Source organism: Orcinus orca, chromosome 2, assembly GCF_937001465.1.
Source record: "Orcinus orca chromosome 2, mOrcOrc1.1, whole genome shotgun sequence".
Lineage (NCBI taxonomy): Eukaryota > Metazoa > Chordata > Mammalia > Artiodactyla > Delphinidae > Orcinus > Orcinus orca.
Genome location: NC_064560.1, coordinates 69,681,213 through 69,706,397, shown reverse-complemented (window position 1 = coordinate 69,706,397; position 25,185 = coordinate 69,681,213). Strand labels below are relative to the sequence as shown.

Below are 25,185 nucleotides of genomic sequence, written 5' to 3'. Positions count from 1 at the left end.
TGGAGGCAGTGGATACAGGAAGCAGAAGATGGCCTGAGCAAGTACCACGGTGACTGCTTGGCCCAGCACACATAGAGCAGCTGGATGGCCCAGCACTGCCCTGTCCCTTTGGTGCCGAGCAGTGACCAGCAAAGGCACTTGCAAGCAGGAAACGTGAGCGTGGGCAGGAAGCCATTGAGGAAGGTTTTCCATGACGGGGCATCACCAGGAGCCGGCCTGAACGACTGGCTCTCCCTGGCTGGCTGCATGTCCCAACCCTGCTTATGCTCAGTGAAGTCAGGACACAGTAAGTAAAAACAGCATCCACAGATGGCAACAGGGACACACAAATAGAAAGAGGAGCGGAAAACACAACCCAAGGATATCCGAGGGAGAAAGCACCCAACAGGAGATTTTCAACGTATACTTAATGCTCTCAAAGCTGACGGCAACCTCTCATGCATGAAATAGCCTGTTCTAAAAATGAAATAAAAAAAAAAAGCCAACTCAAAAGATGAACAGACTATCACAATGGTCATAACAACTGACGAGAAAACAGTGAGCTGGAAGGCCCGGCTGAGGAATTCTTCCTGAAAAAAAAAAGTAATGGCAAGAATGAGGAAGAAGAAGTAAGAGACACAGAAGACAAATGGAAGGGAGACCCATCCTCCGTTTCACAGTTTTTCCAAAACAAAAGTAGAGAGGAACTAGCAGGACAGACTGGCAAAGACCTGGAGAAAGACACAAAATTCTTTAGAATAAAAAGGTCCCACCTACTAAAAGAAATAAATGAAAAGAGACAACAAAGGAAAAACAGATATGTTTACCTGTAATGAGATGTAAAACCTCTGAAGGACAAAAGAGGCCATAAAAATGAGGGGTAAACAGCAGACTGGCAAAGAAAAATTGCCACAAACCAATGAATGGTGAAAATTTGAAAGACTCACAAAAATTTAGAAGGAAAAGCTCAATGGAAAACTGGGCAAAGGATACAGAGAGCCATTCACAGGAGAGGAACTACAAAAGGCCATGTTCATCACCATCGTAATCCACGAAGCACAACTTAAAACAAGTGGACACTTGACCTAGAAGATTGCCAAAAACTAAGCAGAATGATAAAAGGAAATATTCAATGGCGACAAGGTAGGGAACACATAACCATAGTGTAGGAGAGGACATACTCTGTACCTTTTAGGGGGCCACGTACCAGTATCTCTTACATTGGAAAATGTGCATCTTCAGGATCCTGTAATTGCATTTCTAGGTTCTGTCCTGAGCTGCTCACAATAGTTAACTTTTATTAAGTGCTAGAAGCCCAACAAAGTTTTAAGTCACTAACTTCAATCCTCCTAAAAGCCTATAAGGTAGGTCATTACTAATGTTCTTGTATTACAGATGGGGAACCTCAGTCACAGGGGGATCCAGGAGCATTTCTTAAATCAAATAGCAATAAATGGAAAAAACGGAGCCCAGGCAGTCTGGCTCCACTGTCTGCTCTTAAACATACACTATTTTTAATCTAAGATATATTCCTATCTGTGTATGGAGCCATACACAGTATGTTTATTACAGCATCATTTATATGGCTGATAAAGTAAGAAAAAACAACTATCATCAGCAGAGAAACAGATACTTAACACAGCATACTATGGAATACTATTAGTATTTAAAAGAAGGGAGATATAGTTATGTGGAAAAGCATGGAAAATCTTTAATTCATATTATAAAGTTTAAAAAAACTTAGTGCAGAATATGGACTATGCAGAATAATACTGCAGAATAACAATATTAAGATATCACTTTAATTAAGAAATATATGTGTGTGTAAATGCACAGAAAGAGGTAGCAAAGGTGAACAGATCAATCACATATGTTATAACATCATAACAGATGTTATCCAGAGGGAGGGGAGTCCAGTGGGATTTCAGGGCAGGAAGGAGGGCGGTTCAAAGGGCATTTCCATCTATGCGTATGTTTGCTAACTTAGATCAAGAATGTATTTACATATTTCTCATGGATAATTAAACTAGGATCAAGGAAACATTTTCTTTAGCAGTTGTTATATACCAGCCATAAAGCACTTACAGCAATCTTATTTCATTCTACAATAACTTTATGTGATCATCAATATTTGATTATTATTAATCATAAAAAAAGGACAGTAAGATTCCATGTGTTTCAATAACTCAATGCAAATACCTTGATACCTGGAGAAGCTCAGATTTGAGCTCCAGTCTAGCACCAGCCATGCTGAGATGGAAAAAGGTGACTAGCAAGGTTGACAGGAGAGTTGAGAGGAAGAGGTCTGCAGGCTACCAAGGGCGCCCAGAGCCAGGCCTTACCACAGCGATCCCGGACCACCAGGTTCCGGCCTTCTTTCAGGTGGATGGTGAGGAGGTAGGCGAAAGGGTTGGGCAGGTTACTCAAGCCGTCGCCGGCTTCCCCGAGAGTCTGCACAGATGGAGAAGCCATTGAAGTCAGTTGTCTTAGGCCCAAGAAACAGAATGTAGGAAACACTTCTTCATTTAAGGAAAAAAGATGATCGCTGTAATGGCGAATCTGTGAGCGTCATCCTCCGCTCCCACCCACCCATGTCGATGACATGGTTACACTGTTCTTTATCCTTCTCCCCAGTGGGATTCTATGAGAATTCATGACAATAGCTTCACAGTATTAACTTCCCAAGAAGAAGCAGGTAAGTTGCATGCCGACATCTGACATCCCCCTAAACTCACCCATGCCCTGCAGGATCCTTATCCTACAGCTCCCAGTGGAGGACCCAGAGAGGATATACAATGCAGAAGTCCAGCTATGGGGCGGGGTCCCACGACCCTGGTCCACACCTCTCAGCTCGGATGTGCGATGTCTCCCTCCTCTTCTCCCCTCAGCCCACCAACCCCCATCAGTTCAGGTACACCTCCTGCACATGTAACAAAAACACTCCCATTCACAACTACTCAGCTGATCACCTACTAATCCATGTCCAGCCAACATGGGCCCCACACCTGGGTCCATATGGGAGACACTTCCTCTCTGCTCTCCTGCCTGTGGCATATTTTTCTTTCACTCCCTGGCCCCCATTATAGTGTTTCCTACACTTACCCACACAGTCTCACCTCCCACCAAGTTCACTTTTCCTCTCCAGGAATGCATCAACTCCTACAAGCCACAACATCAAATTCGGTTTCTGAATATTTCTTAAACGAATCCAATTCAAGTTTTGAAAAGAGCAAATTTGTGTCTTTGGGGAGAAAAAGTACAAATAAAATGATTTATTGTTCATTTATTTGAATTTCAATGAATCGATCTGTGGCTAAGTCACTCTCCACAGCGTTCTTTTGAAAGTTCCTCGTCCACATTTCAAAGCACATCAAAATGGCTTTGTCTCCTGTACCATCTCACTCAATTTCATGGCTCTGTATTTTTAGAAGAATCTATCCCACTCTGACAAATCAATAGACACTGAATTCATCTTTTCCAGACACAATTTGCAAGGCCTGTCTTTGTGGGTGGTAACAGTTCGGGATCCTTTAGAAATAAAAGAGGCAAAGATCCAAACATTTGATAAGAAATATTTATAGCATTTACTTTAGTGTTTGTTTGTTTTTAATGAATGTCACTTACAGATAGCTCTTTGAAACGGGATGTCAGAGAAGCATTCAGATCACCACTTCCACAGAGCTTCTGTAAACAAGAAGAAAAAATAATAATAACCCTGCTTTTAAAAAACCAAAAGAATATCAACCTACAAGGATATCCTTTATCGGGTGTTTCCCTTTGAAGCTGCCATTTGCATAGTCAAATGCAGGCTGCCTTCCGGAGTGTGTGGCAAGTCTCGGCAGTAAAAGGCTGACTCACTGGAGTCCATCTGGTTGCAGCCTCTGCCCTCTTAGTCATTGATCAGCATGTGGATAAGGCCGATTCCGCTCTCCTGAAGGGTCGCTGAGGCATCCGTAGTTCATCCAAGTCATTAGCGTGCCAGCAACTTTGTCCCAGGGGAGGCAGTGTGAGCAGCAGGGCCATCCTGCCAGGTCCCTCCATCGAGGACCTGCCTGGTCCCCCAGCCGTCAAAGAGAAAAGGGCTATCAGGTACCAGAGACCGGAGTTTATCAGTCTAGTAGGACACATTTCAAATGTGACCACAAAGACCTTCCTCCAACCATAACCTCATGGGTCTAGCAACTGTACAAGAGCCAACCAAAGAGTAAGGAAATGCAACTTCTCAACAAATGATCTCAGACTGGGGGGTGTCTATGTTTCCTACTTAAATATGCCTCTGACAACCTAGGAAATGATGCCACCAGGCACTGAAGTGAGCGCGGTTCGGCAGTTAGTATGGGACGCAGTAAACATTTGCATTCTATCAGGTTTTATATGTACCAATGTGGGGTCCAGAAGAGCTCTGGGATTTTATGAAGGTTCTGGGTTAGATGTGAGGATAGCTACCTGCATGGAAAGGCAAAGTGGAAGGGAAGGGATTAAAAGGTCTCCCAGCATTTTAGGGATGTTCCCGTTTGTCGGACACATTAGCCAGGGCTGCTTTCCTGTGGGAAAACATGAGATTTCTCCCTCCAAACAAGGCTGAGTAACTCTGAAGTTATGAAATTTAGATACAGGCAGCAGGCCTGCAGAGATTGCTTAGATGACCATGAAGCTTTGAGGGGGCGAAGATGGGGAACAGATGCACTGTGGTCATTGGTCCTTCCCACCCACAGCAAAGATCAGGGAGATTCTGGCGCAATTCAGAGATCCTGCCTGGATGGAAGGCAGGTTGCCTTCCAAGACATTCTCTGTCTCTCTCTCTCTCTCCCTGTCTCTCTAACAAGTGGAGTTCAGGCAGCAACAGAACCTGGATTCTACAATAGGGCACTTCTTCAGGCCCTAAGAGGGCTGACAAAGGGCTGCAAACAAGCAGGGCTCTTTGGTCTACCCCCTCTGCATGCAGTGACACCAAGAAATGCTGCAGCGAGGCAGAAACGAGCCCTGATCACAAGTCGGCGTGGAGCCTCCCAAGCCCTCACCAGGGAGCAGAGAAGCCCTATGGCTGTTTGTATCTGTGCTTCTCCCATCACATCTGCCCCTTTCTCCCAGTCCCAGCTCGAATGTCCCTTTACTGTGAATACATTTCATTCAATTCAAATTCACACAGGACCCAGGGTGATTTCAGACACTTGGATCTTTGTCTAAGGACCCCAGCACTTCAGTCACTGGTGCCCCCTGGCTCTGGAAGGATCACCACTGCCCAGCTGGGCAAAGAGCCCTCACTCTCAATGTGGGCTCGACCTGACAGCAGACAAGGAAGGAGGCAGCTGGGCCTCTGTTGGTCACCTTCCTGTCCATTTCCCGGTCGGTACCTCCTACTTGTGTTGTGTGTAAAATGACACCCGGGGGAGCGGGACAGGACGGCCTGAAGACCGCTCTATGACGACAATCAAATCTTACTCAACTCTCCCAATTTCAAAAGATTTCTCCTCATGCCTTTTACACTATTACTCTCCTCATGATCATCTCCTGGAAGCTCAGCGATTCCTCTTCTGCCTGATTTGCAAAACCCAAAATACTCCGATCAGGTCTTCATGTGCAGAACCAACAAGTAACGTCAGCTGTCTGATCTTCTGCAGCCTGATCACCCCGTTAGTGTCTCCAGTTTTATGAAACGAATCAACGTTCCACTTAACCAATCCTGTTTGAAGGCAGTTCTGTAAAACTGCCAGTGTTGGGATCAGAATTCCTGTTTAAAGTGCATGGTCCCGTATCTTCTACTGTCACCTTCTGCTGTCAAACAGAAGAGTGAATGTTTCTTAAAAACCATCACTCCTCAGACCAACACACCATACACACTCTCCCAAGGGAGCCTCCTTGTACTTAATGATCACGTTCATTCAGTGACAAAATAAGTCCATATCACCACCATCATTTACACACTATCAAAAATGAACACGTTGCTTTTATTCAAATACTCAATAAGTCTTCCACTTAGAACAACGTGGAAATTAAATGTGAAGAATGACATTAATTCAACATTATGGCTCGTTTTACTCACAGAAGTCACAGAACTTAAAGTTATGATTCCCACAGCCGCCATAACTGTCACACGCCGTGTATACACACCGAGGAAGGAAAGTGATCACCATAAAGAAGCCAGGAAAGGCTACAGCAGTACAGGAGTACCGGGTTACAGCTGCTGGGGGACACATAACTTTGAGTATTCCTGACACTCTGCATGGAACTGAAGGTATTATTCACTGAGTAGAAGTTGCATTATTTTCAGCTTCTTTGTAAACCTAGTAACTACATCACTGAATTTTTCATTAAAAAAGTACAATTAGTATTTTTCTTACAGGAATCCCTGGTATCTGTCATCATGAGATTTTTTTTTTGATGTTCTCAACAAGCAAAATCAAGCACTCTAATTTTTCTTTTTAAATTTTACTTTAAAAAATTGATACACAGTGAAATTGACTTTTTACATGTGTGTACAATGCGATGGCTTTTTAACACATGTATATATTTGTGTAACTACCACCACTATTGGGACATAAACAGTTCCCCCAAAAAACTCCTGCATGCAATCCTACTGTTATCATATTGTTCCCTCACCCCTAATCCATGGCAGTCATTGACCTGTCCTCATCCTATAGCTTCATCTTTTTCCATAATGTCATATAAATGGAATACATGCAAACTTGACACTGGCTGACATCTTTCACTTGGCCCAATGCCTTTGAAATCCATTCAAGTTGGCAACTGTAAAAATAGTTCTTTTTTTTAAAGTACTGAATAGTATTCCATCATTATGAGTGTACCATAGTTTGTTTATCCATTAAGCACTGGTTTTAACCATTTTAAACAAATGTTTCCAAGGACGTACTCAGGAAAAGACAAATAATCTTGAATATCATCAATGCTGAGAAGTCTTAATATGACAAAACTCTCTAATTCTACACAAACATTCAGAAACTCAGCATTAACATGTTGGCATGAGGCTAGTCATCTCTCACACAACTCTCACTGTTACCTTTTAGATAAGTGGGATTTGTGTGTGTGTCTGTGTGTGTGTGTGTGTGTGTGTGTGTGTATTTAATGACAACAAATTTATATTGCTATTTCCATTTTATCTTGCTAAGGTGAAATTCATGGGAAGGTATGTAAATACATACAAGGTAATACATACAAGACTACAAATGTATTAACATGAGGAGATACCAGAATGGATGGGTCAATTATTTAAAACAAAAAGAAAATCTCCTCTAGCCTCCAAGGATCTTAAGAACAAGACACTGATGTGAAAAAACATTTTCTTTTGTGTACACTAAATGTGATCTTGTACAAATATCACCTCCCACGTGGCCGTCTGAAGGATCTTAGCACGAAGAATTCACAGGAAGTTAAATAATAAGTGATGTAAACAATCACTGGCTGTTTAAACTTTACTGGAAGAAGACATAAACCCACATGCAGGAAAGCTAAATAAGAGTAACACATTGGCTGAGAAGATCACTTAAGATTTTCTTTGGGAAATACTCTATTCAAGTACATGAGTATAGCAAATGATATATATTGATGATACATATTTAGTTAATTACTTAACCCACATCTATTTCTAAGAATGTGAATACTCAGGAAGAGCATACTCACAGACACAAATACCTACAGGGGAAAGGAAGCAGCAAAAGGAGCAAAGGGGATCAGATGGCTAGACAGATCATTAAGCGATGCTTGGATACAGTGATAGAAGTAAAACAACTCACATGACAATCAGAGGTCAAAATTAGAACGCCCGTTCAGAAAAATTCAGGTCTACCAAATGGCTGAGTTTACTCGTATTCAAATTTTTTTCAATACATCTTTATTGGAGTATAATTGTTTCACAATGCTGTGTTAGTTTCTGTTATACAACAATGTGAATAAGGCATATGTATACATATATCCCCATATCCCCTCCCTCTTTTTTTTTTTTTTTTTTGCGGTACGTGGGCCTCTCGCTGTTGTGGCCTTTCCCGCTGCGGAGCACAGGCTCCAGACGCGCAGGCCCAGCAGCCATGGCTCACGGGCCCAGCCGCTCCGCGACATGTGGGATCTTCCCGGACTGGGGCACGAACCCGTGTCCCCTGCATCGGCAGGTGGACTCTCAACCACTGTGCCACCAGGGAAGCCCTATCCCCTCCCTCTTGAGCCTCCTGCCCACCCTCCCTATCCCACCCCTCTAGGTGGTCACAAAGCACCAAGCTGATCTCCCTGTGCTACGCAGCTGCTTCCCACCAGCTACCTATTTTACATTTGAGAGTGTATATATGTCAGTGCTACTCTCACTTTGCTGCAGCTTCCACCTCCCCCACGGTGTCCTCAAGTCCATTCTCTACGTCTGTGTCTTTATTCCTGTCCTGCCCCTAGGTTCATCAGAACCATTTTTTTTTTTTTACATTCCACATATATGTGTTAGCATATGGTATTTGTTATTCTCTCTCTGACTTACTTCACTCTGTATGACAGTCTCTAGGTCCATCCACCTCACTACAAATAACTCAATTTCGTTTCTTTTTATGGCTGAGTAATATTCCATTGTGTATATGTGCCACATCTTCTTTACCCATTCATCTGTCAATGGACAGTTAGGTTGCTTCCATGTCCTGGCTATTGTAAATAGTGCTGCAGTGAACATTGTGACACATGTCTCTTTTTGAATTATGGCATTCGTAGGGTATATGCCCAGTAGTGGGATTGCTGGGTCATATGGTAGTTCTATTTTTAGTTTCTTAAGGAACTTCCATACTGTTCTCCATAGGGGCTGTATCAATTTACATTCCCACAACAGTGCAAGAGGGTTCCCTTTTCACCACACCCTTTCCAGCATTTATTGTTGCTAGATTTTCTGATAATGGTCATTCTGACCAGTGTGAGGTGATACCTCATAGTTTTGATTTGTATTTCTCTAATAATTAGTGATGTTGAGCATCTTCTCATGTGCCTCGTCGCAACCTGTATGTCTTCTTTGGTGAAATGTCTATTTAGGTCTTCTGACCATTTTTTAATTGGGTTGTTTGTTTTTTTGATATTGAGCTCCATGAGCTGTTTGTATATTTTGGAGATTAATCCTTTGTCAGTTGTTTCATTTGCAAATATTTTCTCCCATTCTGAGGGTTGTCCTTTTGTCTTGTTTATGGTTTCCTTGGCTGTGCAAAAGCTTTTAAGTTCAATTAGGTCACATTTGTTTATTTATGTTCTTATTTTCATTACTCTAGGAGGTGGGTCAAAAAAAAATTTTGCTGTGGTTTATGTCAAAGAGTGTTTTTCCTGTTTTCCTCTAAGAGTCTTATTGTGTCTGGACTTACATTTAGGTCTTTAATCCATTTTGAGTTTATTTTTGTGTATGGTATTAGGGAGTGTTCTAATTTCATTCTTTTACATGTAGCTATCCAGTTTTCCCAGCACCACTTATTGCAGATGCTTTCTTTTCTCCATTGTATATTCTTGCCTCCTTTGTTGTAAATTAGGTGTCCATATGTGTGTGGGTTTATCTCTGGGCATTCTATCCTATCTCATTTATCTATATTTCTGTTTTTGTGCCAGTACCATACTGTATTGATTACTGTATCTTTGCAGTATAGTTTGAAGTCAGGGAGCCTGATTCCTCTAGCTCCATTTCTCTTTCTCAAGATTGCTTTGGCTATTCGGGATCTTTTTTTTTAATTTTTATTTATTTATTTATTTTCATCTTTATTGGAGCATAATTGCTTTACAATGGTGTGTTAGTTTCTGCTTTATAACAAAGTGAATCAGTTATACATATACATATGTTTCCATATCTCTTCCCTCTTGCATCTCCCTCCCTCCCACCCTCCCTATCCCACGCCTCTAGGTGGTCACAAAGCACCGAGCTGATCTCCCTGTGCTATGCAGCTGCTTCCCACTAGCTATCTATTTTACGTTTGGTAGTGTATACACGTTCATGTCATTCTCTCGCTTTGTCCCAGCTTACCCTTCCCCCTCCCCATATCCTCAAGTCCATTCTCTAGTAGGTCTGTGTCTTTATTCCTGTCAGGGTCTTTTTTGTTTCCATATGAATTGTAAAATTTTTTGTTCTAATACTGTGAAGAATGCCGTTGGTAGTTTGATAGGGATTGCACTGAATCCGTAGATTGCTTTGGGTAGTATAGTCATTTTCACAATATTGATTCTTCCAATCCAACAGCATGGTATATTTCTCCATCTGTTTGTCATCTTTATTTCATCAGTGTTTTACAGTTTTCTGAGTACAAGTCTTTTGCCTCCTTAGGTAGGTTTATTCCTAGATATTTTACTCCTTTTGTTGCAATGGTAAATGGGATTGTTCCCTTAATTTCTCCTTCTGATTTTTCATTGTTAGTGTATAGGAATGCAAGAGATTTCTGTGCATTAAGTTTGTAACCTGCAACTTTACCAAACTCATTGATTAGTTCTAGCAGTTTTCTGATGGCATCTTTAGGATTTTCTATGTATGGTAACATGTCATCTGCAAACACTGACAGTTTTACATCTTCTTTTCTGATTTGTATTCCTTTTATTTCTTTTTCTTCCCTGACTGCCTTGCCTAGGACTTCCAAAACTATGTTGAATAAGAGTGGTGACAGTGGACATCCTTGTCTTGTTCCTGATATTAGCAGAAACGCTTTCAGTTTTTCACCATTGAGTACAATGTTTGCTATGGGTTTGTCATATATGACCTTTATTATGTCGAAGTAGGTTCCCTCTATGCCCATTTTCTGGAGAGTTTTTATCATAAATGGGTGTTGAATTTTGTCAAAAGCTATTTCTGCACGTATTGAGATGATCATATGGTTTTATTACTTAATTTGTTAATATGGTGTATCACATGGATTGCTTTGCATATACTGAAGAATCCTGGCACCCCTGGGATAAATCCCACTAGATCATTGTGTATGATCCTTTTAATATGTTGTTGGATTCTGTTTGCTAGTATTTTGTTGAGGATTTCTACATCTATGCTCATCAGTGATATTGGTTTATAATTTTCTTTTTTTGTGACATTTTTTCCTGGTTTTAGTATCAGGGTGATGGTGGCTTCATATAATGAATTTGGGAATGCTTCTCCCTCTGAAATTTTTTGGAAGAGTTTGAGAAGGATTGGTTTTAGCTCTTCTCTAAATATTTGATAGAATTCACCTGTGAAGCCATCTGGTCCTGGACTTTTCTTTGCTGGAAGGTTTTTAATTATAGTTTCAATTTCATTACTTGTGATTGGTCTGTTTATATTTTCTAATTCTTCCTGGTTCCATCTTGGAAAATTGTAACTTTCTAAGAATTTGTCCATTTCTTCGTGATTGTCCATTTTATTGGCATATAGTTGTTGGTAGTAGTCTCTTATAATCCTTTGTATTTCTGTGTGCCAGTTGTTTTCTCCTTTTTCGTTTCTAATTTTATTGATTTGCGTCCTCTCTCTTTTTTTTCCTTGATGGGTCTGGCTAAGGGTATACCAATTTTGTTTATCTTCTCAAAGAACCAGCTTTTAGTTTTATTGATCTTTGCTATTGTTTCCTACATTTCTTTTTCATTTATTTCTATCTGGTCTTTATGATTTCTTTCCTTCTACTGACTTGGAGGTTTTTTTTGTTCTTCTTTCTCTAGTTGCTTTAGGTGTAGTGTTACATTGTTTATTTGAGATTTTTCTTGTTTCTTGACGTGAGATTGAATTCCTATAAACTTCCCTTTTAGAACTGCTTTTGCTGCATTCCATAGGTTTTGGGTTGTCATGTTTTCGTTGTCATTTGTTTCTATTTATTTTTTAATTTCTTCTTTGATTTCTTCAGTGATCTCTTGGTTATTTAGTAGCATACTCTTTAGCCTCCATGTATTTCTTTTGTACAGTTTTTTTTTTTCCCTGTAATTGATTTCCACTGTGGTCCAAAAAGATGCTTGATATGATTTCAATTTTCTTAAATTTTCTGAGACTTGAGTTGTGACCAAAGATGTGACCTATCCTAGAGAATGTTCCATGTGCACTTGAGGAGAAAGTGTATTCTGCCCCTTTCGGGTGGAACGTTCTATAAATTATCAATTAAATCTATCAGGTCTATTGTGTCATGTAAAGCTTGTGTTTTCTCATTTATTTTCTGTTTGCATGATCTGTCCATTTGTGTAAGTGGAGTGTTAAAGTCCCCTACTATTATTGTGTTACTGTCGTTTTCCCCTTTCATGGCTGTTAGGATTTGCCTTATGTGTTGAGGTGCTCCTATGTTGGGTGCATAAACATATATAATTGTTATATCCTCTTCTTGGATTGATCCCTTGATCATTATGTAGTGTCCTTCCTTATCTCTTGTAACAGTCTTTATTTTAAAGTCTATTTTATCTGATACAAGTATTGCTACTCCAGATTTCTTTTGATCTTCATTCGCATGGTATATCTTTCCCCATCCCTTCACTTTCAGTCTGTATGTGTCACTAGGTCTGAAGTGGGTCTCTTGTAGACGGCATATATATGGGGCTTGTTTTTGTAACCATTCAGCCAATCTGTGTCTTTTGGTTGGGGCATTTAATACATTTACATTCAAAGTTATTATTGATATGTATGTTCCTATTACCATTTTCTTAATTGTTTGGGGTTTGTTTTTGTGGGTCGTTTTCTTCTCTTGTGTTTCCTGCCTAGAGAAGTTTCTTTAGCATTTGTTGTAAAGCTGGTTTGGTGGTGCTGAATTCTCTTAGCTTTTGCTTACCTGAAAAGCTTTTGATTTCTCCATCGAATCTGAATGAGATCCTTGCTGGGTAGAGTAATCTTGGTTGTAGGTTTTTCTCTTTCCTCAGTTTAAGTATATCCTGCCACTCCCTCTGACCTGCAGAGTTTCTGCTGAAAACTCAGCTGATAACCTTATGGGGATAACTTTGTATGTTATTTTTTGTTTTTCTCCTGCTGCTTTTAATATTTTTTCTTTGAATTTAATTTTTGTTAGTTTGATTAATACGTGTCTTGGTGTGTTTCTCCTAGGGTTTATCCTGTAAGGGACTCTCTGCGCTTCCTGGACTTGGGTGACAATTTCCTTTCCCGTATTAGGGAAGTTTTACACTATAATCTCTTTAAATATTTTCTCAGAACCTTTCTTTTTCTCTTCTTCCTCTGGCACCCCTACAATTTGAATGTTGGTGCGTTTAGTGTTGTCCCAGAGGTCTCTGAGATTGTCTTCAATTCTTTTCCTTCTTTTTTCTTCATTCTGCTCCTTGGCAGTTATTTCCACCATTTTGTCTTCCAGCTCACTTATTCGTTCTTCTGCCTCAGTTATTCTGTTATTGATTCCTTCTAGTGTATTTTTCATTTCAGTTATGTGTTGTTCATCTCTGTTTGTTCTCTAGTTCTTCTAGATCTTTATTAAACATTTCTTGTATTTTCTCAATCGTTGCCTCCATTCTATTTCTAAGATTCTGGATCATCTTTACTGTCATTACTCTGAATTATTTTTCAGGTAGATTGCCTATTTCCTCTTCATTTATTTGGTCGTGTAGGTTTTTACCTTGCTCCTTCATTTGTGACATATTTTTTTGCTGTCTTATTTTTTTGTTTTTTGATGGGTGGGACTGTGTTCCTGTCTTACTGGGTGTTTGGCCTAAGGCTTCCAACACTGGAGCTTATAGGTTGTTGGGTAGAGCTGGTTCTTGCTGACAAGATGATGACCTCTGGGAGACATCACTCTGATGAATATTCCCTGGGGTCTGAGGTTCTCTGTTAGACCAGTGGTTCAGATTTGGAGCTCCCACCACACAAGCTTCGGCCCAACCCCTGCCTCGTGAACCAAGATTCTGTAAGCTGTGCAGGGTGGCAAAAAAAAAAAAAAGAGAGAGAGAGAAAAAAGAGAACAATAACAAAGAGTAAAAACTAAAATCAGACTAGGAAACTAACAGGTATGTTAGAAAGAGTATAAAAATAAAAATATAGATGAAACAACAACTGGAAGGGAAAACAGAACCACAATAGTAAAATAGAGGAGAAGGAAAAAAATGGGGAAAAAAAGGCAGAAAAGGCCTTGGCTGTGGAGGGTAGGGTCTAGGCAGAGGCAGGGTTTGGGCAGCCAGCAGGGCCTGTGCTTAGGACCCACAGGGCTGGAAAAGGCTGTGGGGGGTGTGGGGGCTGGGGCTTAGGCTCAACGGAACAGAAGGGGCCCCGGCCTATGGTCTCATAGGGTGGGGGACCTCGCCTGGGAGCCCAGCAGGCTTCCAGGGCCTGAGTGGGTAGGGCAAACACTCTCCACTCCTCTCCCACTCCTCTGGTCCTGGAAGGCCCCTCCTGCCTGTCTCTCCTGTTCTCCCCCGGCCTCCCTCCTGTGTCCCCAGGACCAACACGCCTGGAGGGGGCCTCTGAGGGCATAGGACTTGGCCCAAGAGCCAGGTAGACTTTCCGGGCCTATTAGGCAAAAGAAATGCTCAGTGCACTCCCTCCTGATCTGAGCCCCCAAGGGTCCATCCAAGCATGGTAACCCCTCCCCCGCCTCAGCCACCCCTCAAGGGTGCCAGAACTCTTCATCCTCCACTTCTCCTCCCCCCTCAGTCCCCCCATGTCCAACCAGTTCCCTTGGGGATTCCTCCCGTCTCCATGGCCATCAAGGTCCCCCACCAGCATCCAGCAGGCACCCTAGTTGTGGGGAGACGTGAACTCCGCGTCTTCCCATGCTGTCATGTTGACTCCACCCTCCATATTCAATTTTTATACAACTTTTTAGGAGGTTATTGATCATACAATCAAGGTATACACATTTCTTTTTCCCCACCCCCCAGACTGTTCACTTAAACTGATTACCCTGGAATATTATCTAATATACAAAATATAAGTCAGGTGTGTGTATGTGCATGTGTGTGTATACACATATTCACTACCTATCCACCAGCAAAGTAAAGCCCAACACTTGTTTTTATAAAGTTTGAACTTTCAAACCCAGCCCCACCTATTCATTTATACATTGCCTATGTACATATCTCTATATATTTCTACGGCTAATTTCATGCTACAACACCAGAGTTGAGTAGTTACCACAGAGAGAGATCTATGGCTCACAAAGCTGGACCTATGCATTACCGGGTCCTTTACAGAAAATGTTTGCAACCTTGGTATAATGAACTTTTCTTACCATATTCAGTAATATTTCCTTACTGACCTTCCATAATTGTTTTCATTACCATTAGCGGTAGATACTTTAAAAGATTAACAGTGCCCCCTTTACTTTGCTTAGTAGTTCATAACTGACAAACACACACACTCCTATTAACTTCTTATAAGGAGTCTATGGGCTGTCATTAGTAATTTACAATGTACAAATTGGGAGCCAGAGCTAAGAGGCTAGATGGTTGCCAAAGAGAAGCAAGAGAGTTAGCCCTTCATCTGAGTCCTGGGTATCCACTCTTCACTGAACCACAACTGTGCCCAAAACCAGAAGAATGCAAAAGCAGGACACCTCATCTGACATACAGGCAGGCAGCTCTGCCCAGTAGTAGACAAAACTCTGGAGTCACAGAGACCTGGATTTGACTTCCACTTCTGCTACTTCTTGGCTCTGTGTCCTTGAAAAGTTTACTTACTTAAAGTCCACGACCATGGGAACATCTCTAAAAGGGGCATAAAAAATATGCTTATAAGTTATTAGGAGAAAAATTCATTCATTCAAAGCTATCTACTGCGTACCTTCTTTGGGTCGGACACTGCACAAGGCTCTTTGTATAAAGAGTGAGCCCAATAGATGTGGTCCAATGAGATGACATTTACATTGCACTTTGCAGAGTTTCTTACACATAACCTCTCAGAGTGCTACTGGATTGGTGTTGCCACTATTATTTTTATTATTATGAGGACAGTGGATGTGTTTGGGAAGACTGGAGAAAACAACTCAATGAAGGTGGTCAGCAACCCAAGTCCCTCCCTTCATTCTGACCATCCCTTCCTCACTGAAACTGTTATGATGACAGATAGACAATCAAGGTATAACATATCTCGGGACAGTGCTGTCTTCCCCTCTCCACACAGCTTATCAACCTGTGCCCACTTCCTCCACAGTTCCGATCCAAGGCAAACCCACTTATTGCTATTCCCGGTGTTCACAGCAGGTACAGCAAGCACCGCTATATGCTATTGATTCTTCCCACCCTGCCTGTGAGCAACACGGCACCAAGCCCATAGGGTTCCTTTGAAACTGCTCATCCAGCACCCTGGGTAGTTGTTATGGTAGCAGAGTTGCCTGGCAGGATGGGAAAGCCCACGTGATACATCCTCAGAAGTAACTGACACCTCCTACCATCCTCTCCAGTCACACTGCTTTCCTGCTCTTCCTGACAAATACCAGGCACACTCCTGCCTTCCTGGAACCTGCACACTGGCTATTCTCTCCTTTAGAAATGCTTTGTCTCCAGATACGCTCATGACTTGCTTCCTTGCCTCCTCTAGGACTTTGTGTAAATGTTATCTTCTCAGAAGAGATATTTCCTGACCACTGTGTTCAAAATGGTCACACCTCCACCTGAGCACTCCTCTCCTTTATTTTTCTCCATTACATCTATCACTTTCTGAATATATCTGTAGCCCGCTGCCATCTAGAACAGGATCCCCATGAGGAAATATCCTGTTGTCTCTTTTGTTGACTGCTGTGTCCCCAGTGCCTCAGGACAGGATCAGCACGTAGTAGGTATGGGAAGGAGGGGTGGAAAAAGAAAAAAGGGGTCAATCCCATGAAGCACCCTGGGACATGGTTTACATATTTGTCTCACTGACCCCATTTATGTTGAGCAATGATTTCTGAGACAAAATAAAAATAGTAAAGAACACGTAATTGAAGTGTAGAGAAATTGACGCACTTGTTTAATTCTGAAAGCCGTAGGTTGTTTCCTCTCCTCTCTGGTTTGTCATTTTGCTTCTCTGTGGTCACTAAACTGAAGCTCTGTGGTTGCCAAGCAGTTTCTGGAACTATCCCAACAGGGTACTTCTCTAAACCACTCAACTCATCCACTTAAACTTGCACCAAAGTGAGTTGTTTAAAACTCCAACTGTCAAATAAAGTGTTAGGGAAGGATGTACCCCATTGTGGGATTACATGGATGGTGGGGCGGGGATGGTAATAATCCTTCCATTCAGGATTACTGGCTATAGAGCATGATAATAAGCCATTCCACCACCATAATTATCCCTGCATTTAAAAGGGCACAGTGCACAAAGAAAAACATACATCTTCCCTTGATGATCAACATTTTTTAGATTACCAGCTCTGAGTTCTCCCAACATGCAGATGTGCATTTCTCTAAAGCCCTAATGTACACAGTTTTATGCACAGGCTTTGGATTCAAACAGTACTGGATTTAGATCCTGGCTCTGACACTTACTAGCCGGATAATATTAGGCAAGTCATTCAACCTCCCTGGCCCTCAATTTCATGCTGAAAAGGTAACGATAAAAATAATAACGGTAATAAATACAACCATAATCATAGCAGTGAGTCCTTGTTAGGCACTTGTGACTGCCATGTACTGGGCTAAGAGCATTCTATTTTGCTAGCATCATGAACAGCAACCGTAACTACTCGGATTTACTCCCCAACCACTTGGGTCTTAACCTCAAAACACATCCTCTTCAGGCCTTTCCGACCACATACTCAGAGCAACCACTCCCCTCTCACCTCAACTGGTTGGTTATCTAGCACTCTCTAGAGACTGCCTCGTCGTGTTGGTCACTGTTTCCAGTACCTCATCTAATCTCAATTCCATCATCAACACTGGAGATGAGAACCAGAGGGGACTCTCTGTATTCTCTAAACACTTAACTGATTTTCCAAGGCATGAGAAAGTATCTTGCAAAATAACTACTGGCGGGGAGAATGCTGACACGAGAAGGAAGTAAGAAAAAAATAGCAAGATAAGAAGAAAAGAAGGAAAAATAAGCTACTCTCCCTCTGAGTCTCCTTAATTTTAGTTTCTTCATATTGAATCTGACATTTGAGAACTCCTTCAGAACTCATCTACCCACTCAGGGCCTCCATGTATCACCACCTTCCCCAACCAAACTGAATTTCTTATGGCCCCACAGCACCTAGCAGTCAACTTCAGACACAAAGTGAATCAAAATATTTTACATAAGCAAGGTTTACAGAAAGGCTGGGAGAAGAAGAAGACAGCTTCCAATCTGACAGGAGAGGCTGACTTCTACACAACTAACCAAATACAAGGTGGTGGTGGTGTTTGGCAGTAGGGTGAGATGCCCTAACTGCCTCCTAAGCCCCAAGTCTTGGTGATGAGACCAATGGAAATGAAACGGTAAGACTACCTTTTGCCCATCAGAGGTGGGACATACACAGCCACCTACTGGAGACAATCTGGTTGTCAGGCAACCATGATAGGCTATCAGCCTGAGTAAAAGTGACAACATACAACTATGGTAATAGTTGTTAATAAAATGACGTGTCAACCACAAAAAGGGAGAGGTCCTGCAAGGAAGCCTAGGTAGAAGTTTGGACCTGCCCATTTGAACCCTATGGAGGGAAGAGGAAGCCTATCCCACAGGACTTTAAGAATCTCGGCTTCATTGGCAAAGCAGGTTGGCATGTGGAGATGGATGCAATGGGTCCTAGCAAACAGTGTGTCAAGTTCTCATCTACAGCTCAATCCCTCCTGTGAAATGGACAGCACACCAGTGTAGAACCTACCCGTTGTCTGTTCAGTGATTCATAGAGCAATGTCCTGACTCTGTGATTTCTCATGTAAGCTGACTTCAGGGAGTTAATACACCTAACATGGATTTTTCAAGTATTTCCAGGCCCTGAAATAATTCTTGTTCCCAGCAAGTTAATGAAGTAGGTGTTGATTATGATCTGGCTTCCAAAGTAACTTGACAGCATTGAAACAATGAGCTATTAATGTCAAAATGAGCATTAGAGTTTATATAGTACTTAATTCTCACTAAAAATTAGCTGTGATTGTCATTTGCAGCTTAGTCCCATGATCATTTGTTTATCATGAGTCGGTCCTCAGAGCCAGGGGGCCACTGGACAGTTAATACAGGTCTTGGAACTTGCGACCTTCTTAGGGTCTTATCCAATGACACTCTTGCCCAACACCAATATGCCTTCACATCTCAACCTCCTCTACCTGTTCTAATCCCTTTCTCTCTACAGACTTCTACAGAAAGCAGGATGAGGTCAGCGCTCAGCAACAGTAAAAGTAGCGATGCTTGCAAATGAAGGCAGGAGGGTCATATTGACTGTAGAGTTGGGAAAAGCACCACAGAGAAGGAAGATTTCAGCTGGGCCTTGAAAGATGAGAGGAAGGAAGAAAAAAGGGAGGAGAAGATGTAACATGGATAAATGAAAATTTCATAGAACATTAGAAGTAAAGGAAGTAAAACAGTCCAGCATGACTCACAGTTTTTTTTCCTCTTGAGCAAATAGGTGAATAATGGCGATGTTGCCAAGAAATGATGGTCTGTATTTGGGGGGAACTCCAGGTAGACAGTGAATTCTGTCATGAGACAAGGGTTCTGTGGGGTATCAAGTACAATATGAATCCAGGACTCAAGAAAGAGTCTGGAGACATGGAAGCAACCTAAATGTCCATCGACAGATGAATGGATAAAGAAGAGTTGGTACATATATACAATGGAATATTACTCAGCCATAAAAAGGAATGAAATTGGGTCATTTGTAAAGACGTGGATGGACGTAGAGAGTGTCATACAGAGTGAAGTAAGCCAGAAAGAGGAAAACAGATATTGTATATTAACTCATATATGTGGAATCTATAAAAATGGTATAGATAACCTTACTTGCAAAGCAGAGATAGAGACACAGACACAGAGATCAAATGTATGGATACCAAGGGGGAAGTGGTGGTGGGATAAATTGGGAGATTGGGACTGACATATACACACTACTATGTATAAAATAGACAACTAATGAGAACCAGCTGTATAGCACAGGGAACTCTACTTAATGCTCTGTGGTGACCTAAATGGGAAGGAAATCCAAAAAAGAGGTGCTATATGTATACATACAGCTGATTCATTTTGCTATACAGTAGAAACTAACGTAACATTGTAAAGCAACTATACGCCAATAAAAATTAATTTTAAAAAAAAGAGAGAGAGAGAGTCTAGAGAACCCCTTCTACCGGTGTGTCGTTTATTCTAAACCTACCTCCTCCCGTTTTGGTTTTATGGATGGTTGGAGCACCTGCACTGACTATTCCAGTCTCCACCTGGTCTCTACGTTCTCACATCCATTATTCCTCTTCCCTCACACTTAAATTTCTTTGCCTCAAATTCTTTCCCCCGTAACTGTCGGCCAACACTTCATTTCCTTTGCTGACACTGGCAGGACTAGAAAGTGACTGCAGGACATTCAGGCAATACTGCTGAAGCTCAACCTGGCACCAAGGCATCGGGCACTAAAACGTGAGACAAACCCCCATGGGTGCCTGAGACCACAGATGTTCCATCTCTCACCCCCCTCTGGAAAGCTCCACACGAAATAAGTTACACCAAGGATACTGGCAAACATCTTATTAAATTCGTTGTCCCCTGGGCTTGTCACATGCCAATCCCTACCTTCTTCCTCATTTCCTCTCCCATTTCATGAAAGCTGTAGAACTCTGTTTGCTCTTCATTAGGAAGAAACAGATAAACCAGATCTGAGACAAGGACTAACCAACTCCAGAACTCACAGATGACAGGAATTCAGCAGGACTTCCATTCATTTTATTTTTTTTAATAATTTTTATTGGAGTATAGTTGCTTTACAATGTTGTGTTAGTTTCTCCTATACCACAAAGTAAATCAGCTATATGTGTGTATATATATATATATATATATATATATCTTTTTTTGGATTTCCTTCTCATTTAGGTCACCACAGGGCATTGAATAGAGTTCCCTGTGTGTATTTTATACATAGTAGTGTATATATGTCAGTCCCAATCTCCCAGTTCATCCCACCCCCCTTCCCCCCTTGGTATCCATATGTTTGTTCTCTACATCTATGTCTCTATTTCTGCTTTGCAAATAAGTTCATCTGTACCATTTTTCTATATTCCACATATGTGATATTATACGATATTTGTTTTTCTCTTTCTGACTTACTTCACTCTGTATGACAATCTCTAGGTCCATCCATGTCTCTGCAAATGGCACAAAAACTACCATGTGACCCAGCAATCCCACTCCTGGGTATATACCCAGAGAAAACCAAAATTCAAAAAGATACATGCACCCCAATGTTCACTGCTGCACTATTTACAATAGCCAGGTCATGGAAGCAACCTAAATGTCCATAAACAGAGGAATGGATAAAGAAGATGTGGTACATATGTACAATGGAATATGACTCAGCCATAAAAAGGAACGAAATTGTGCCATTTGCAGAGACATGGAAGGATTTCCATTCATTTTAAAAATACATAAAGAACAGACTTGTGGTTGCCAAGGGGGAGGGGTTTGGGGGAGGGAAGAGGTGGGAGGTTGGGGTTAGCAGATGTAAGCTTTTATATAGAGAATGGATAAAAAACAAGGTCCTACTGTATAGTATAGAGAACTATATTCAATATCCTATGACAAACTACAATTGAAAAGAATATTTTAAAAAAGAATGTGTATATATGTACATATATATGTATAACTGAATCACTTTGCTGCACAGCAGAAATTAACACAACACTGCAAATTAACTATACTTCAATAAAAAATGTTTTAATTCATAGATAATAAATTCAGATTTTAAATGAGTATTCAACTTGGGCTCTACACCTGTCTAAATCTCTCTATATCTTCAGTCAATACTATATAAAAAGAGTTCCTTGATGGTATGATGAGTTTTTTCCAACAGCACAAAAAAATGCTGACTTTAAATCATAAACTGAAGAGAAGTCAAAGAGAAGACACTAAGAAAAGCCCTATGAATGCACACACTGCCACAATTGATTTCTCTATTAAAAAAACATTGATGGAGCACATACCATGGGCCAGGCACGGAGCTGGGCCCTGAGCAAAGACAAGTTAGACAAGACTTCCCCAGTCACACCACCCGAAAATTAACATAGCCTAGTGCAAAAGAGAAGCAAGGGAGGGGCTAACTTCTGTGCCAAGTGATGAACTGGATCCTCAGGTAGTGGGAGCAGCCCACCCAATACAGGGGGAGGGAGAGGAACGGGGGAGGAGCAGTGGGTAGGTGAGATAGTGCACCTGACCACAAGTGATCCTACAGGCCTGATGAGCTACAGCCCCGTCTCTCCATCCTCTGCAAACAGCTCACCAAGCAGATAAATGGCAATGAGGGGCCACGGAAGGCAGAGTCAGTCTGTCTATGTCAATTATTTTTAGGGCAGGGGAAGAGAAGCAGATTCTTTTTCAAGAAAGAAGTTTTTAGTTGTTGTTGTTTGTTTGTTTGTTTAATGGCTGAGTTAAATCACACTACCCAGAATAACCTAAAGGACTGCACATTCCAAGCTCTTCTGCATTTAGCTGGAGAAGAGAAAATAACCACTACCACCCATCTGCAAACCATCCATCCTCCACCATCACATCACTGACAGCCCTCAGCACAGCCCACAGTGACTGCAGATACATGTCATGTCAGAAAGCCCTCCAGCCTTCATTCAAGGAAGAGCAGAATGCTCACCACCCTTGACCACCACCCATCCACACTTCAGGCCTGTGTTTGTCATATTTCCTCACCTATCAAATCCTACTTATCCTCTGTGCCAACTTGAACACTGTCTCACACATGACAAGCCCTTGGATCCCCACATATGATCTCCTCCAACCTCTGAGCTGCCAGGAGAAAGGCTTGAATGTTTTGTACAGACAGCCAGCCCCAATATCTCTTTGCCTCTTATGCTACAATTAATGCTATGTCCTAATAGATCACAACTTGAAGGCAGGGTCACATTCTTATCCATCTCTTATTTCCAATAGAATCTTTATGATGCCCGAGTTAGAGCAGGCATTAAATATTTATAGTCAGCGAAATAGTTTAACAGCACTAACTTTTAAAACAACTTACTCTAACTTGAGTTTGTTAGCCTATCAAGGCCAAGAAGCCCTCCTATTTTTTTTCTGGTCAGTTAATAAGTAACAAGAAGATAAAGATTAACATTAGTATACAATTTAACATCTTACCTCCTTCATACTAAACTATGAATTAGGAACTACGTTTAAAAATTCACTTAATTTATGTTTTGATTAGTGGAAAAAGATATTTCAAATTTACAAATAACAGTAAACATCAAAAAAAGTTACAAAAACAATTTCATAAATGTTAATGGTTATGAAACTAATAGTTAAGTCATTTAATGGTTAATGGTATCTTAACATAATAATGCTTCCGAAAGAATATGGTCTTCAAATATCCACAGTCCCACTCCCCAGTGAAATCTAATTGTATGGCATAATTAAGAGGCTTTGGTTCTAAAAATAAAATCAAAATTCCTAGTGGAATAACCAGTTTTGTCCATAATTATAACACTAACCTAGAATATAAAAAAATTAAGCCATTGTCTCAACACTGAAACCTACTTCCAGTGCCATAAATGTAAGATTTTTTTAAAAAACTGATTAAACCGATTATCCTTGTAGTTATAGTTGGTCATCTGATGATTACGTTTAAATTAAATTCATCCTAGAAATATAATATTTGCCGCATAATTATATTTGGTTATTTTTACCTTATAGAAATACTAAAGCTTTACAAAAATCACTGAATTGATAAGAATTTGTTTCCTTTAATATTTGGCTTTCTTTTCATTTTTAGAGGAGGCAAGTGAAGTTGCCCACAGGTAAGTGTGCACAGGAGCAGACACTCACGCAGGTACGTACTTGTGAAGGAGAAGAGAGTTCCAACTCTCTGGCAGTCAAAAGGAGACACATATTCTTACATTTCTTAGGAATGTGAATATGCTTTTTTGTCTGTGGGTAGTGGAGACAGAGAGATAGAAACAGACACACATTTCAGCAAAAAGTTAAAGTTATGCTCTTGATTTCTTTGCCAGGAGATGGAAAAAGGAAAACTCATCCAACAGGGCTTTTAATGCCTTGAAGTATTCTAGGAAGGTTATTTGTAATACTTTTAAAAGACATAGAGATCAACCCCCAAACAAATGGGAACACTTGGTACAATCAATATTACCTTCGTTTAAATTCTTATAAATGACATCCTCTCCATGCAAGCTAACCACAAAAATAAATCCTAACCAAATTTTTCAAGGGCACTGAATACACTTTTAAAAAAAGAAAAAAGACAGACAAACAGGAAAATGCCCAGCCCTGGTCTCACCTCTGGCCCTTCTGGCGCATCCTCTCCAAGGGGAGTTTTCTGGAGCACATCAAAGATGCCATTGCTGGAAGCCCTCCTGTCCTCGGCAGGAGAGGCATAGGTCTCCTGGGAGTCTGTTTCCACTACATGGAAGTGGCCTGCTTCTTCCTGGCTCCATTCCAATTCTTCTTCAGACTGTTTCAAAGAGCTACTGCTACTTTTGGGAACGATCCCTGCCGTCGACAGGCTGCTAGGCACCGAGGTGTAGGACGACTGGGGCCGGGAGTAAGGCCGCCCCTCGGGGGCCAAGGCCTCAGCCTCCAGGAGGTCAGGGACGGAGAGGCTGAGGCGACGGTCCAGACAATGCCTGGCCCGTAAGTCCAGGGGTTTGTCTGAGTTCTTTTTCACCTTCCTCTTGCTCAGGTTGATTAACAAAGGCCTGGTCCGCTGTTTTAACGAGTCCCAGACAGAAGGTTTATCCAGATCCATGGCTGCATGAAGACCCAGGAAGTCACTCTGGGAAAGAGTGCGTCTCTACAGGCCCTTCCTAGGAAAGAGAAGACAAAAAGAAAGAACATGAAGTTGCTGTCAGGGCACATCAAAGTGGAAAACATGACTCAAGAATCTTACCCTTCCATTAAGTGATCAAGATCGAAACATTTGATTGGTAACATCTACAAATATCAGGAAAAGCATTCTTATGGAACTGAATTTTTAAGATCTTTTTATCAGAGTAGTTACAGAAAAGTTAGAGCAATGAACGCATGAAACTATAAGGTTGACACAAAAAATGTGACATTAAAAGACTGTTTTCTGTGTTTGGCTTATTTCACTCATTGCACTCCAGGTTCATCTTTGTTGCTGCAAATGACAGAATTTCCTTCTTTTTATGACTAATATCCCACTGTATATACCACATTTTCATTATCTATTCATGCTTCAATGGCCATCT

The 25,185-nt window shown here is 41.2% G+C and overlaps 1 protein-coding gene across 10 annotated transcripts in view; it reads right to left on the bottom strand.

The window, feature by feature from the left end:
- The window catches only part of MCTP2 (multiple C2 and transmembrane domain containing 2), a 252,577-nt gene that overhangs the window by 167,508 nt on the left and 59,884 nt on the right, over window positions 1-25,185 (bottom strand). For all 10 annotated transcript variants that reach the window (XR_007475380.1, XM_049705578.1, XM_004271666.4 and 7 more), the window contains exons 2-4: window positions 24,255-24,780; window positions 3,604-3,663; window positions 2,322-2,430 (exon numbers count right to left, since the gene is read on the bottom strand). Coding sequence is in view for 9 of the 10 variants with exons in the window: in XM_049705578.1 (XP_049561535.1) it covers window positions 2,322-2,430; window positions 3,604-3,663; window positions 24,255-24,722 (637 nt within the window). In the remaining variant the exon portion in view is untranslated. The remainder of the gene's footprint in view (window positions 1-2,321; window positions 2,431-3,603; window positions 3,664-24,254; window positions 24,781-25,185) is intronic.